Genomic DNA, 13,428 nt, shown 5'->3' on the forward strand with positions numbered 1-13,428 from the left:
GTCGCATGCGTAGATTTATGTATATGATTGTCTTCAATGTTAATTTGATGGAAATGTTTAAAATCGAATAAACATTATAGTCTAAATAGTAATGTTGCATTTTCAAAACATAACAAAAAATATATAATAAAAACAAATATTTTGATAATAAAATAATTATAAAGTCTTACTGAAAAAAAAGCTAACTGAAACATTTACATAATTTTGATTCAGTATCGTAAAAAAGTGTGTTCTATTTTGAACTACTAATCATAATGTAACTAATAAGTTTTCAGTATCACCATCTTGCTTGTAACTTTGTTAGAGGCTGTGTAACTTTACAATTAATTCAATATGGTACCTTTTGACGTGATAACGTCTTATAAATCGATGAATCATGGCAGCCACCATAAAAAAGTGACGCCATTTTCTCCCGTTCCGCTCTCGCACTTTCGCAGTGCGGAAAAATTTCAATTAAAAATTAAAAATAAACTATTAGAGATACAAAAATCTTCTAAAGCTTATTTGAAAGATAATAACCTAAAGTTATTTTAATAGGGTAAATAGTGGTAAAACGTAAAGATGAAATTTAGGCTAAAATCTAAACGCGAAGTTGTAGAGAGTTGTTTTTTTTTTGCTATAGATAGATAAAACTAATTTAAGAATATCTGCATTTAAGAAAAAATTCTAAAAAAAATTTGAAACTAAGCTATAACGTTTTGTTTGAACGTTGTACACGTGTTGGGTCTATGACAAAATGATGATTTTAGGTAGGGAAAATTTTTTTTGACAATTCTAAAGGTGCCAGGTGAAATATTGGGGAAAAAAAATTAGGCGTCTAAAACGGATTTTTTTCCAACACTCTGTGTTTCGAAATATGAATTTTTGAAAAACACCTTGTTTTTTAGGGGTATTTTTGGGTAGTTTTTGATTTTTAGCTTTTTTTGGAGTGTTCAAAAAATCTCAAGCTTATACTGCCGTACTAAGCAAAAAGGGCGCATGAGCCAAAAATCCAAAATTGAGTTAATGGCATATTTGACATCCTGAAACCATCCCTTATTTATATGTAAACAAAAAACAGCGCATTCCCAATTCCAAGTGGCTCAAAATAGTCAATGAAGATGAGCTCAACAATATTACTCCGCTGTATTCCTCAATAGAAAAATGAATCTATTACTAACTCTAAAAATAAAACAAAAAAATTAGATACGCATTTGGGAAGCTTGAACAATATATAATTACTGTCTAAACTAAAAATTATAATTTTCATACTACAAGTTTCTTAAAATAATTTTTGAAATTGAGCGCACTTACAATTCTCAACCTTTTCCCTTGTCAGTAAAATGCATTTATCTCAAAACTACAAAAATGGATATGCGCCCTTTTTGCTTAGCACGGCAGTATATGACATGTAGGTTTTGGTCTTATGCATACATGTGCAAAAACTTGGAATCGTTTACTGAGTTTTGACTGAATAACGGAAGAAACAGTTTTTAAAAAACACGTTTTTTGACCGTTTTTAACCAATTTTCGTCGTTTTTTTTATTTTTATCTTTTTTTCTTTAATATATACAGGAATAAAGTATATGGTGTAATGATAGACCATGACCACGATTTAATGTGTGCATTTTCGTAAACACAATTTTGAGAAAACGGTAAAATAAAATTTTAGAATTCAACAGGTTATAACTTTTGACGAAGAGAAGATAGAAATTTTATTAAACTTTTATGAGCATCCTGATACAATTACCTTTCATTTGGTATATCACACATAACGGTAGACTAACTACAAGCTACACAATGTTAAATCAAGGAACTTGCGAAAAACCTCAAAACACCAGTGGAGATCTGTTGCCCCCCGAATAGCCACCAGTGTGGGAAGTACCGTAATCTCAGTCTGGGAGTTCGACATGGTTGACTTTAAAAAATTCTAACCTCTCTTGTAGGCATCTTTAAAATTAGATTGATACGTCATATAAAAGGTGAAATAATAAGCTTTCACACTGTGTAAATTTTTTTATAGGTTGTCAAACAAAAAAATTAATTCCTTAGCGTGAGAACATAAAAATAAAGGTTATTTTTTGCTTTTTTTAATGAAATTTGATCGAGTTCAAAAAATTCTAGCTCTTTTTGTAGATGTCTCACAGACCTGATCTACATATATATATTTTAAGCTAAGATAATAAGCTTTCAGATTGTAAAACATGTTTTATAGGTTGTTAGGGAAAAAAATGGAATTAATTACGTGAGAAGATAAAAATTCATGTTTTTTTTTATGAAGCACACAACCTGTTTTCTGACGAGGTTATCACGTGAAATCATCGTCCGTAAACCGGCTTTACAGAAAACCTCTTTTTTTTCAAGAAAAGCGGCTTGCAAAAAAATGATTTAGATCCCAAAAGAATTTGAATTAAAAAATTAGTTCAAAACTTAAACCAGTATAACAGACTATTTTAAAATTACCTACCCTAATAAAAAATAAAAAAACATCAGCTTTTGTTTAGCTTAAAAATGCAAATGACTACGGCTCATTAAATTTACACTACCTACTAATGAATATTAATTAAATACATCAAAACATACTGCATTTAAATTGTTTATTGAATACGATAAATATTGAATTGTTTGTATACAAGGTTATAGCCAAAAAGTTTTTTTTTTTGGGAAAATGTGATTTTTAAAAGTTTTAAATAATAAACCATGTTATTTTGAGGTGTTTTATTGATAACAATATTATGTTCTTTAGGTCCTCGAGTGCTCACATTTAAAATTTGTACATTCTCAGAAAAATATTCAAGACACTGAAAAAGAATATCCTAGAATTAATAGCTTGTATTGTATAGGCGACCTCAAAAATCCATCAATCAATCCCATTGCACCTCGAGAAATATTTTTTTTATGGTGGTTAAAATATTGCAGTTTTTTAAATAAGTGCTTCGAGGCCGCACCAACTAAAGAAAAATCAATAAAATTGTAAAAACTGTACGTGGTCTGACAAATTCAAAATTTAAATTAAATCTACTCCGAAGATAAATCTAACGGACTATAAACACTGCAGCGCTGGAAACTGAGCCCAACAAACAATTTTGCTTCAGTAAAGCTTTACAGGTGCTTCTATAGCTTCTGTAAAGCTTTATAGAAGCGAAATTGTTATTTGGGAGACCATTGGCTGATACTATGCCTTTGCCTACAGCACAGAGAGTCAAAGCTGCGTTCAATGATTCTTGATTTCGGTGATGTATCGTGAACCAATGCTTAAAAATTAAGGTAAAAAATTTAAAACAACTAACTCAACTCGTCTCTTAAATAACTTTTCCGAGTATTTAAGAATTTAGACTTCTACGAGTAAAAGGTGAAGCTGTGAAATGAAAACAAAAATAAGTAAATCCCCGGATTTCAAAAGACGTAAGATTTCCTCTAGTTCAGCTCGAAATGATAGAAACTGTCGAAAAAATTCATTCAATTATTCGTTTAGTTACTATTTTTTTTTTTCGCAAGAATGATGTGAACTATTATTTTTATTCTTTCTGGTAAATCAGTTATAACAAGTATGTAACTACTGAAAATAAATTCATGTGTGCAATTCGTACGTGGTTGAAGTGAAGTAATAAAAAATCATTTTTCTTGAAAAAATACTGCACCATTAAATAACTAGCAAATTTTTCTGAATAATAAGGACCATACTTACTTAAATTTTTACAATGCGCAAAAAGTATAAAAATAATTTATTCAAAACGATCAAAAATAAATTTTTTTTCTCTTCTAACACCATTTTTTAAAAAGACAGCCTATAATAAATTCTATATCATCTGAAAGCTTTTTATTTCATATTTTTTATGACGCTTCAATCATATTTCTACGATGCCTACAAAAGAAGTAAGAATTTTTTAAAGCCAGCCATGTCGAAATTTCAATCTGAAAGGTAATATTATAAGCATGCGTATTAAAGTTAAATCAAATTGTTATGTTCTCTAGATTAAAATATATAACTTGTATAGAAAAAGAACATCTTTTCATCGTTATCTCAGGATTTTGAATATGAAATTAATTGAAATTTTGAACAATAATAGTTTATTCTATTACCTACCTACAGTGTAAATTTCATTCATCTATCTATCAAAACAAAAAAGTTATAATGGATTCATTTTTCCTGTCGCATTTTCGTTTCATCTTGTTTTTACGATACATACTAAAGAAGTTTTCACTTCAAGAAGCAAAAGGTTAAATTTTCCAACCAGTCATCGTTATAATATTGTAAAACCATAAATATTGTCTCTTTAGTGAACACCCGAAAATGAGTTAGCAAATGCTTATGATATGATCTAAATAATAAAAAATTAAATAATAGGTACTGCGATTTTGACAAATTGAACATGTACACATGTGCCCTTAATTATGAAAGTGGACTAAGTCACTTTTTGCATTGGTTAAAGAAAAACTTACATAATAATTTTCTTATAACGATTTAATTGTAATTTTTTTATGAAATCACTGAAGGAGCAATAAAGAAATTTATTTACTGCAACTTTACGTTCAAATAAACTTTACCCCTTAAATAATAATTATTTTTAGGCTAGATTTGATGCCATTTTTAGGAGTGACTTAGTCCACTTTCATAATTAAGGGCACATATCTATTTATTTATTCTACACTGAGAAAAAAAAAACCTGCTAAAAATAAATGAAATCGGTATTAAACTAAGCAAATTTAAGAATGGTTTCTTGTCTTGAAGACTGCTAAGGGCCAGTTGTACAAATATTTGATCCGTGGATCAGCAACTTTTATCTTCTGAAATCGGTGGTAAGGTTCCGGTTTAGCACCCGTGCAAGGTCCACATATGTAAAAATAGCCACATCCATGCTTGAACCGAAGTTGACCCGCAGCTAATCCGCCGAAATCGGTGGGTTAAATTCCTGATCCGAGGCTGAACCACGTTTGTACAACTGGCCCTAAAAGTATGCAAGAAGAAAAAAAATCTTTTTAAATTAAAGTGGAAATATTTTTATTTTTGTTAAATCCTTAAATTTAAATAAGAATGAACTTAAAATTAATGAGAAATCACGTCATTCTTAGCAGATACACTAAAATACTGTTAAGAAAAAAATTCTCATTAAAATGAAATAAAGTTCACTTTAATTTTAACAGAGTTTAAACAGATTCCAATTAATTTTATAAGAAATCTTATTATTTTAAGTAGTTTAATTTAAGAAAACAATATGTTGCTTCTTAGTGCCTTATTTTTCTCTGTGTAGTAATTTAAACAAAAAAAAAATGTTCAGTTCCAAAAACGGGTTCGAACTTAGGCCAGCAGGAACTCGTAATAAAAAAATTATTATCGAACAAATTTTTCAAATTTCCAATATAACCTCACAGACTATATTGGCATATAGGTGATCTTATTCAAGTTCCCGCATATCCAAACCTCATCTCACTATAATATCTCCCGCATCACAATAAACAAGTGTGCAGCAGCTAGATTCCCTCAATCTGTATTTCTGGCTTCTTCGACTGCTTCACCCACGCGTTTTCAACAACATAAACATAAAAACGCTCACCACTGCCGCTGACGGAACCAACAACAACAGCCCAAAAGAGTGCCACAAGCTGAAAAAAAAAATAGAGATACTCTGCTTCTGCTTTCTTGAGCATCGACCAAAGCTATTACCACTCAGTCTTTTAATTTATCTCTGCCAACAAAGACTGCCTTCCTGAACCAAAAAATCGTGTACTGAAAACTCGAGAGTGTTTGAAAATCATCTGTGGCCAACGTCATCTCGCCGTGATTTCGTCACAAATATCGAAAATATAGTTTTTTTTTTTTTGTTAAAAATTTTCAAAGGAAGGCATGTCTTTGGTTTTATGAGTCTGACTAAGTGCGCGACAAATTACTCGCAAATCGATGAACTAATCTTAATTTTTTTTTTTTTGAAAAACTCAAAACCTAAATTACGAGTATATCGATCTGTAGATACATTTTTGAATGCCTGTTCTAAAAATATATTCCCAAAAAAAAAAGATACTTTTTTTTCCAACTTTTCGATTCCGTGTATCTCAAAGAACGGCAGAGGAAAGAATACTGAAATAAACAAAAATTCTTTGGCACACTTCCAGTAATATTTTCGTGTCGGTTGTGTATCCTCAGAAGAAATAGGGCTATACCAACAGGTCGTGAGATAGATCTGGCGCGAGAGATAAATACAAAAAAAAATATTAAATTAGGTGATTTTACTCGAAAATTTTTAATATCTTTTTGCCTGTGGGTGTGCGCTAGCTAATTGTGTGCATCTTTTGTTTGTAACAGGTGGGGTTCCGCTCTGAAGCTCTCCCAAGGTCTTCGACACGAGTTGTATATTAGAAGGATTTTTTAAAAAAGTGTGACTCATACCTCTGCTTGTTTGCAATGTCAAATTCATGGATTGACAGCGGCGATGGTACCGGTATCTATTGCGATGCGGATGCTGACAATAATTTACTACAGCTAAAGTTGAAAAAACCTAAAGCTTGGAAATGGGAACTAACGACATCGAGATCGTCACCAAATATAGCGATGCCAAGGATTATGTTGTTCGATCATGAGGGTAATTTGTTGGTTGATGCTAATCAGCAAGTTGATGATGCGGTTTATAGAGCTGAGAAGAAGTTGAGAAAAGCTTCAAGTCGGAAGGCTAAGAAGTTCGATAAGGCTGCAACGACAAATTTGGATGATATTTTGCAAGACGATGAAGATACTGGTTTGGGTTCATTGGATTCGACTGAGAGGCAATGGTTTAGGACTTTATCAAATGACAGTTTACGATCGAAAAGGAAGCCTTCAAATTTCTTCAGGAACTCGAAAAAAGGTGAAGAGAATTCAGGGGGTCCTAATGAGATTGACATTGACTCTTTGCAGATATGTGAGGCAACAGCATCAGATTCGAATTCACAAAGTCCTTTACCCATTTGTGAGATTATAGACTCAAGTACGCCGCAAAGCCCCCTGGAAGATAATAAAGACTTGGAAGAAGAGCTTAACATCGATACACCTTGGAGAAGAAAATTAAGCCTCAAAACAAAGCATATTGATTCCGACGATTCCGAAAGACAGCCACCGGTAAATGTTCCAGTAATTTTATCAGATTCTGAAGGCCCCCCAGAACGACAGTATATATCGAAAGCTTCATGGAAACCATTTCACTCAAATGGTTGTTTGAATGTTACCCCGTCGATCGCTAAGCCCTTTGAACGTCGAGCAACATCATTCAAAGAAGTTCGTTTCAATGTTGATCCAGAAATGGAGGAGAAAAATGAAGCACAAAAACCGAAACGGCGTTGTCGGCGGTCTAATACAAACGGTCTTCCGAATCTAACCCACTCCCGATCGATTCTTGAACGACAAAGTGTAATGAAATGTCGATTGTCGTCTCCTGAATTTGAAAAATCCGAAAGTCAGGAAGTTCAAATGGCACCGAGGTACTTCCTACGAACTTGCAGAGCTGGAACTTTAGTAGTGGCCGAGGATAGTGGAAAATATAAGCGAACACGAAGAAGAACTAGAAAGATTTCATCGACGGAGAACTTTCTTAGTAATTCGAGTTCTTCGTTGAAACAGAAAGGAGGATTGAATTCAAGCCTGGGTGATGTTTGTTCGCAGAGTCAAAGTGTTAAGAATTTTGGAGAATACAATGGAAGTCGTCCTCGTCGGAAAGTGATACCAATACGAAGACATAGAAGTGATGGAAATATTCTTCTAGTGACTTCATCGGAGGAAGAGAAGATAGAGAACTGTGATAGAATGAAACATCGAAAGAATGCAGCATGGCGGCATAAAAACGAAGGTATGTAGTGTGACTCACTTAAGGTATAAGACCTTTCATGTTCCTAAAGTAAATGTGTCTTATTAAAACTATTGCCTTGTCAAAATTAAATGTTTACCAAAAAATGTTTTAAAAAATTGACAACAAAATTTCACAATAATACAACAAGGTATTTCATAAACATTGCGAAGTCACAAGTGTGACTAGTGAAATGACAACTTAGCAAAAACCTGTCAAATTCCTTTCCCATACATAACTGTCAGTATGTAATTGACAATTCTTACGGACAGTTATGTGTTTCGGTTAAGTAATTGATAAGGCAGTGACAAGCATGATTCAAATTGTAAAATACACTCATGCTCGAAATTAACGAACTCTTTATTTACTTTACAGAAAAAAAACTTATTAGGTATTATTTTTTGTCTCAATATGGTTCATTTCCTAGATATGAGACAAGAGTGTGCTAAAACTCAAGAGAAGGAATGATATGTATGTGGATAAAGTTTTCGGGGAAGATTTGCCGAAATTTCCATGTCAACATGTATCGTTTTTAGCAATGAATTTCTCTCCGCTTTGATGCATATGTATTTTAAAAACACAAAACATTAAAGTTCTAAGATTGTATTTTTTTCCACAAAGTACCGTTTATCGTACGGACAAAAAGAACACCTTAAAAATTTTCTTCACAATGAAAATTGGTACAGGCGTTTGTTTAATCGTTTAAAATGCAAAAGTACTTCCCAATCACACCCGCAAAAGGAGTTTACAATCAAACATGAAATTACTATGGTAGAGAATGCGAATAAAGGGGTCCAATTTTATCAGTCTGTCTGTATATCAAATTTAGGCCCGAACCATTAAAACAATTTTCTTCAGCCTTAGAATTAAAGAATTTTTAGTAATTCCCTTGAGGTGTATAGAAACTATTTAACTGTAATACGAAAACATAAATTTTAAAATAAAAGCACGACTAAGTTCCACGCAATTGCCCAAGCGTTCAAGTTGCTTAAATTTTTAAAATTTTTTATATTCAAATTCTGCAAAAAAAAATCGTTCTTCAAAGGGAAAACAGCACCTTAAGTGCATTTCAGCTCAAAAAAAAAAATTATGAAAATGGATTTCTTAACTTAAGATGCATTTAATAAAAAAATCAAAATCGTTACAGCCGTTTTAATAAATAAAATATTTTTCTTATAATAATTGTTTGAACATTGTATTTACTATTTTTTTATGTAAAAACTAAGTAGGTATTTCAACATTTTATTTTCTATTGATATTAAAAGTTTTGTATTAAAGTTTTCATTAAAATGGAACAAGTCATTCATGAAAAATTCAGAAATAAAAAAAAATGTTTTATGGCAGGTTAATAATGATTTCGAAAAAAACTTTTTCAATCAGAAGGTTGACATTTTTTAAAAACCAATTGCATAATTATTTTTAACAAAATCTCTAGAGCCGTTTCTGAGAAAATTGTATTAAAAAAAAAAAATTGGGTTATATCAGCTACTGTTATTTTTGGTCCAAACAAGTTTATTCCAAAAATCACTCACCTAAGCGTTTGAGCTGCAGCTGCTTATACAGGCAGATAGACTTTTTCGCAAAAATTGTTTTTGTTTTCTTAGCCTTTTAACAATAAGGCAACAATTTTGTCCTTATTATAATTATGACGTTTTCCGAATTCAACATAAGTAAAAGCAGAAGTACATGAATTTTTTCAAGGCTCTTTAACATATGTAGGTACAGTAAGTCAGGGTCGGACTGGCCATATAATCCATATGACGATTGCCACCCGGGCCCTCAGCTATCCCATAGTTACAAAATAAAAATACATAAACCACATGTAAAAAAACAGTACAAATAAAAATTTCAAACATTTAACAGTCTCATTTCTAAAGGTCAGGGCCCTTTTAACAAGTGCAGGCCCAAAATCGGACTATTTGAAAGTTATATTTATAATTGTATAAAAAGTGAAAAGTTTTGGGGCAACAGGGGTTATATGTTTAAAACGCATTGCCTTTTTGCAGATAAAAGTTCAAATTATTCAGCTTTTTAATAAATTTTTTAACTTAGATCAAATTTTTAAAATTTATAATTTTGAGCTGAACCAATTTAAATAATTATGACACTGAAAGAAGACTATTGTTTTTGTTCTGCAATCTTTGGCACATAATGTTAACATATTTTTTTTTGGGAATATTTGCTTTTTCCAATCTTAATAGTCATTTTATAAACATTGCTTTTAACCGAATTTTTTAATTTTATTTTTGTGCAATAACTAGTGCAATAACGGTTTTTTATCTTCTGGCATGCAATTGAGAAATAATCAAAGATTAAAATCATTGATCGTTAATTTTTGGAATTATTTTTAATATGTATATAATTTTTAATATGACTTATTAAATTTGAATAACTCTTATTTTTTTTTTTTTTTTTTTCAGATGTCAAAAATAATGGCGGGTCCAATAAATGACAATATCCATACAAAGAATCATCACATTCCGTGACAATATAATAAAAGCAGAAATCGATATTAAAACAACTTAAAAATATTTATGATTCGTCAAAAAAAAAAAGTAAACTTTTGACGAATTAGGAATGTTAAAACAAAAAACAACATTCAGTGATGGCCTGAAGACTTGTTATGAATATCAACCGATACAAGGGCATTCTATAGTGTTTCTTAATGAATGGTTCTCTTAATATGATGAGACAGAGATGAAAAAATCGATAACGGCAATCGATATTTTTTTAAGGGATTTGAAGAATTTTGCAAACACCTATGCAAAATTCAAGAATCAGAAAAATATAAAGAAACGAAATTTGTCAAGAAGTTTAATGTTGGTAAATTAAATAAATTAAAACTGAAATGTCTTGATTATTTTTTTTTTTACATTTAAAAATAATAAAGAAAATTCACGAAAAAATTGGAAAAAAATATCAATCATATCTACTCATTTGTAGGTACTGGAGGAATTAAAATTTTCATGTTTTAACAAATTCTTTAAATATTGATTGATTCAATTAATTTTCTCATTTTTTCAACTTTGTCATAAATTTATTCATCAATGGACCTCTTATCAATTAGTTCATTGTAAAAATCCAAACGAGTTATGTATAATACCTATCAGTTTCTATTTTTATATCAACCGATTAATTTCATTGAATTTGCGAGTACACAATATAAATGTTGTAGTCTATGACCGATCAATCATTTAACAAAAAAAAAAACGAACATTTTATTTTTTTGATAAGAAACTGTTTTTTTTTTTTTTAATAAAATTATGTTCGACGTAAAATATGCAACAAAGAACTTCATTTAGCAAAAAAAAAATATTACTCAATACGAAATAAGTCATACCTCTCAATCCGAGATAAGAATTCTGAGAGTATTTTTTTAATTTTATTTTATCATTCTTTAACTTAACTCAAAGAAACTTATAAAACTTTTTTAGTCCGAAAATGGATTTCCAAGCAATAAGTTGGATTCTCTTGCTTCTTATAGCATCATTTTGTAGTTGTTTTCCACTGACGACTTCGGCTCCAAGACATGTAATTTTCTATAAGCCCGATCCAAAAGCGAAGGAAGCCAATCTGATGTATGCCCCACCAAGGTGTCGTGTTGATTTCCGAGGACGTTGTCGGCCACATACAGTTTAAAGTTTTTGTGTGAAAATTGTAATAAAATTTCCTCAATTTGGAGTTCACAAAAAAATATTAAAAATCCTTAAGAAATACATAAATCTTCTATTTGAATCGTTAAGTGTTGTTGTTGTCTTTCATTTGGTTAAAATCTTGGTATTTGGAAAAATCGAAAGGTCTGATTCATAAAAGTGTGTGTTCTTCCAGTGAGTAATTGTATTTGCCCAGATGTTGATAAGAGATCATATGATATGTAGGTACATTTCAAAAGAAGGCTTGATTGCGAAAACTTAAAAGTTCATTGACTCAAAATTATCTTTTGTTTTACAGTTCAAGGCTAAAAACACTTAATTTATTAATTAATAATATGTATTATGTAAAAGAATCATTTACTAGATGAGGGGCTTTGAACTTTCAATAAAATTCTCATGAAAATGCAAGGGTGTTCCATCGAAATTTTACAAGAATTATCATTTTATCTATCGATGTTGCTAGTTCAACAATTAAATAAAAGTTTAGATGTAAAAGGATTGTAATCGTATGTTTGAGCATTGTGTGATGGAAAAAAGTTCCATTAGCGTCATATTCAAAATAAAATACGTATACTGTGGCTCATAACAGTGTTTTTACTTAAATCAGAAAAAAGAATTTGGAGCAAGTTTTTGGAGAAATAACCAGCATAACCAACAGTCTTTACAGTTCCCAATAGACTTCTGTTACAGGTTTTTCAAGCATTTCAAATACTCGATGTTTCAAAGTCCAATTAAGAATAACGAAAAAAAATTGGATAGTATCTACTACATAATTTTTTGAATATTGACTTCTGCAACATTAATAAAAAAAACGGAACTTTTGTCATGCATTAATCTGTAGATACCTACTCGTCTTAGAAAAATTTATTGTTAGCCTTGGTTTTGGGATAATAATGCAAAATAAAGCAAAAATGCTTTACGAAAACGCTTATTGAAAGTAGAAAGGTGAAGTAATTCCCAGTATGTTTTTGTTGTTGGGCTGTTGTAAAATTTTTAGTAACTGGACTTCGAAGCCTCACGAAAACGTCTACTTGCAGTTTTCATTAGCCTAAAGAAAGCATCCGGAAGAACTGTGGTTTATTTAAAAACAATTGGCTTTATCTTTATATCTTGACCTCCAAATTTACTTTTCTCCAATGTCTAGCCAGGTACTTCTTTGAAATAATGTTTTGGCAGTTGGAAAGTGTATCTAGGAATCTAGGAAAACTGCTCATTTTGGACTTCATCGTAATACTATCATCATTTGGGAAGAATTTGGACGTCATCCTAGACAATCATCTATGAGCTTTAGTGTGCGAGCTTGAATTCTTTCTATATTGAGCGGAAATTTTTAAGAATAATGATATTTCTATGAGTCTGAAGCAGTGATCCTGAACAAGTTTAAGGTTGACCAAAAATAACGACAAAAACTAAAAATGAGACTTTAAGGTCTTAGCAATAATAATCCGTTTTTATCAAAATCGGATAAGATTTTTTTCGATTCAATTTTCTCAAAAACTTGTAAGAAGATATGGTTTTCAGTGTTTGACGAGGAATCAATTGAGGCAGTATTGACGAAAATAGTACCTATTTTAGGTATGTGTTTTTTTTAATTTTTTTTTTTTTTCACAAATTCACAAAAAAAAAACCGTCATCAACACTCGGCGCCAAAGTTATCGTACTCGCGCCTTGCGTCAGTTTGAATTTTTCACAAAAAAACACGTTTATGATAAATGATGATATCTCGAAAAAAGAAATATAAACACGTTATCAGACCCAATTTGAAAACGTCAACATGGACTTAAATATCCGAAACGCTAACGAGTATTTGTTGTTACCAGGAACCTGTACAGGATGTCTTCTACACTGAGTCAAAAAAACTACGTAAAATCAATGAAAACCTAAGTAATACACGAGCTTGTGCTTTACCACTGTGCTACCTCACTTATAAAAAGTAATGTGACAAACTGCAACTTAAGCATACGGCCTTTTTAAGAAAATTTATC

The 13,428-nt window shown here is 30.9% G+C and overlaps 1 protein-coding gene across 2 annotated transcripts; it reads left to right on the forward strand.

Annotated features, from left to right (window-relative positions):
* The first annotated feature begins 2,922 nt into the window (after window positions 1-2,922).
* Window positions 2,923-10,510, forward strand: LOC129911868 (uncharacterized). Of its 2 annotated transcripts, XM_055989850.1 has the most exons (4): window positions 2,923-2,961; window positions 3,009-3,246; window positions 6,281-7,793; window positions 10,211-10,510. In XM_055989850.1, exons 3-4 carry the CDS (start codon window positions 6,380-6,382, stop codon window positions 10,240-10,242), a joined length of 1,446 nt encoding a protein of 481 aa, XP_055845825.1. In that variant the 5' UTR covers window positions 2,923-2,961; window positions 3,009-3,246; window positions 6,281-6,379; the 3' UTR covers window positions 10,243-10,510. The 2 variants fall into 2 exon arrangements, with proteins under 2 accessions (XP_055845825.1, XP_055845826.1); XM_055989851.1 differs by lacking the exons at window positions 2,923-2,961; window positions 3,009-3,246 and adding an exon at window positions 5,447-6,198.
* The last annotated feature ends 2,918 nt before the right edge of the window (window positions 10,511-13,428 follow it).

This window comes from Episyrphus balteatus, chromosome 2, assembly GCF_945859705.1.
Source record: "Episyrphus balteatus chromosome 2, idEpiBalt1.1, whole genome shotgun sequence".
NCBI lineage: Eukaryota > Metazoa > Arthropoda > Insecta > Diptera > Syrphidae > Episyrphus > Episyrphus balteatus.